A 2505-nucleotide genomic window follows, 5' to 3' on the forward strand; every position below is an offset into this window, starting at 1 on the left:
AAGGCATGTTTGTTTCATGTCATTAAGTACACATATGATTATCAATACAATCATATTAGATATTATTTAAAGTAAAGTAAATTTAAATAAGTGCTTCATGAGTTTCCAACATTCCACCTTTGATATTACTTTAACATTATTTCTTTTCAATTATTGTTTACTCATATTATATATAGGATATAGTTAGGATATCTATTCTGTTTATAATATTTAAAAAATAATTTCAAACTGTCTATTTTATAAATTCGTAAACATGCTTTATTTACAAAAATATGTAGTAAATTAAATTTAAAAAAGTGTTTATGAGTTTTTAATCTTTGACCTTTGGTATTACTTTAACATTATCCCCCTTGAATTATCATTTACCCCTGTTATATATATAATATAATATAATTAGGATACATATTATAATTATAATATTTAAAAAATAATTTGAAACTCTATTTTATAAATTCTAATACATGCTCTAATTATAATAGGTTAAAATAAATTTCAAACTCCTCCACTTTGTAAATTAGAATACCTTATTTATTTTTAAAATCCCAATATGTCCTCTTTATAATTTAGAATAACTATGTACTTTAAATATGTTAAAAAATATTTTAATTATCAATATTTTCACTCCTATTATATGTAGGATATTGACATTTTAAATTATATTTAAAGAAGTGATTGATCAGTTTCAAAAAGTAGTGTAAAATTAAGAATATAATTTATTTGTAGCCATGATCAGTACTATCAACATGAGAATTACTTTTTTTATTTATAAAAAAAATCTAACATAACATAAATTGCTATATGAATCCAAGAAAAAATCTTAACAACATGATTTATATGCTTAGAAGACATGTTTTCATACATCAAGAGGTGAACCAGTTACCCACTACAGGGTACCAACTTAAACATAATTTTTTTATTAATCAGAAGTGGACTCGCCACTTCTCTTCACATGCTTTTTGGCCCAGACTTGCTTCCCGCAAATGGAGTACTTGGTTTTTATTCCTGGAGGAGCTATGCGTGGAATGATAGAAGATGAACGGCAAACCATTCGAGCGTACAATGGTTGTTCATCACTGGATACATCTTGCATGTATATCCCTTCTATGAAATCACCAAAAATCCTGTGCAAAAAGGAAAACCATGTCAACATGCTTACTCACCACATAAATAGATATTTGCTAATTAAATATTATTGTAATTATACATTTGCATACATCTGGATGAATTTTGAATATTTTATACCTTGTAAAAAAATCTCGAATCTCGGATTCAGGAAGGTAGTAGCCTTTGGAGAATGTCAAAAAGATAGTTCGGTCTTCAGGTGCAACGTCAGGTTCATCCTCGCAACCATCCATCAGCTGCAATCCTCCAAAAATTTCACTTAAATCCGCATCAGGATTTTCCAATACACTGCGGAGCTGACTCATATAATTTATAGGAACCAAGTTTCCTCCAAACCCTAGTTGTGGAAACCCACCTACAACGTTTTGATACAAAGGAGGACGCGGCACCAAAACCTGATTAGTGTTATAACCAAACCACAACCTATCTCCTTGAACATCTACAAACTGACTATCACTTGTGAGTATATCTCTAAAGGCCCTAACACAAACTTCAGAAATTATACTCCGGACACTTTCAATGATCTTACTCCGTCTCTCACGAAAGTAGAGTAAGTTGATTTCACGAGAGCATAACATCTGAAGCAAACGTGGATTAAAGAATTCTTGACCTGAGTCATTGTTCTCCATCCACATAAAAAATTTAGCAATTTCATTAGCAAGTTGGTCAATCAAATGAAATGGCCAAGAAATAAATTTGTGGACAGCATTCTTGCTGTACCGGATTCGTTCCAGCCAGATCAAGAATGCCACCACAAACTTGGATTCATCAACGTTACGACCAAGTTTACGGACTAGCCTATAAAATAGAGTCCTATCGATGGTATGATAAAGATTAAAATGCTGGTCGCTAACATTTTTATCATCGAAAGAGGAGTCTGGATCGTACAAAGCAAACCTATGTTTAAATTCATAGAATTCAAACTCGGTCTCCATTGCCATGACTTGAATATGGAGGAAGGGAAACTAAAAGTTTTGAGAGTTATTCAAAGAGGAAATGCAAAGGGTTTGTAGTGGTATGAATCAAACTTAGCGTAGGCGGCTCATATATAGTTGAGACTTGGTGTCAATAGGGTTTATTTCAAGGGGGAGTCGCAACCTTTTGGAGAGGCGGCATCTATTCAATTTTTTTAGGATTTTTTGGTATGGTTTTCCTACCAACCGCTATGTTTAATTTTGCCATTGTTTCAATGTTTAATTTTGTCATTGTTTGTTTTGCATATGTCTGATATAGTTTATCCCGACATTTTAAGAAAATCTTTGACTTGATTAGAATAACAATATGCACCTTTTCTTGGGAAAAAGATAAAAATTTGCATCTTTTATCTCTTCATAAACGTTTTCAAATATATGAATCAACTACAAGTTTACTTGCAATGCATGG

General features: G+C 31.4%; 1 protein-coding gene across 1 annotated transcript; it reads right to left on the minus strand.

Moving 5' to 3' along the window:
- Positions 1-916: 916 nt before the first annotated feature.
- LOC141696329 (uncharacterized) lies at positions 917-2063 on the minus strand. The gene is made up of 2 exons (XM_074500484.1): positions 1243-2063; positions 917-1121 (listed from the first exon to the last, which is right to left on the minus strand). Exons 1-2 carry the CDS (start codon positions 2061-2063, stop codon positions 917-919), a joined length of 1026 nt encoding a protein of 341 aa, XP_074356585.1.
- Positions 2064-2505: the final 442 nt, after the last annotated feature.

Source organism: Apium graveolens, chromosome 11 (assembly GCF_009905375.1).
Source record: "Apium graveolens cultivar Ventura chromosome 11, ASM990537v1, whole genome shotgun sequence".
Taxonomy (NCBI): Eukaryota; Viridiplantae; Streptophyta; class Magnoliopsida; order Apiales; family Apiaceae; genus Apium; species Apium graveolens.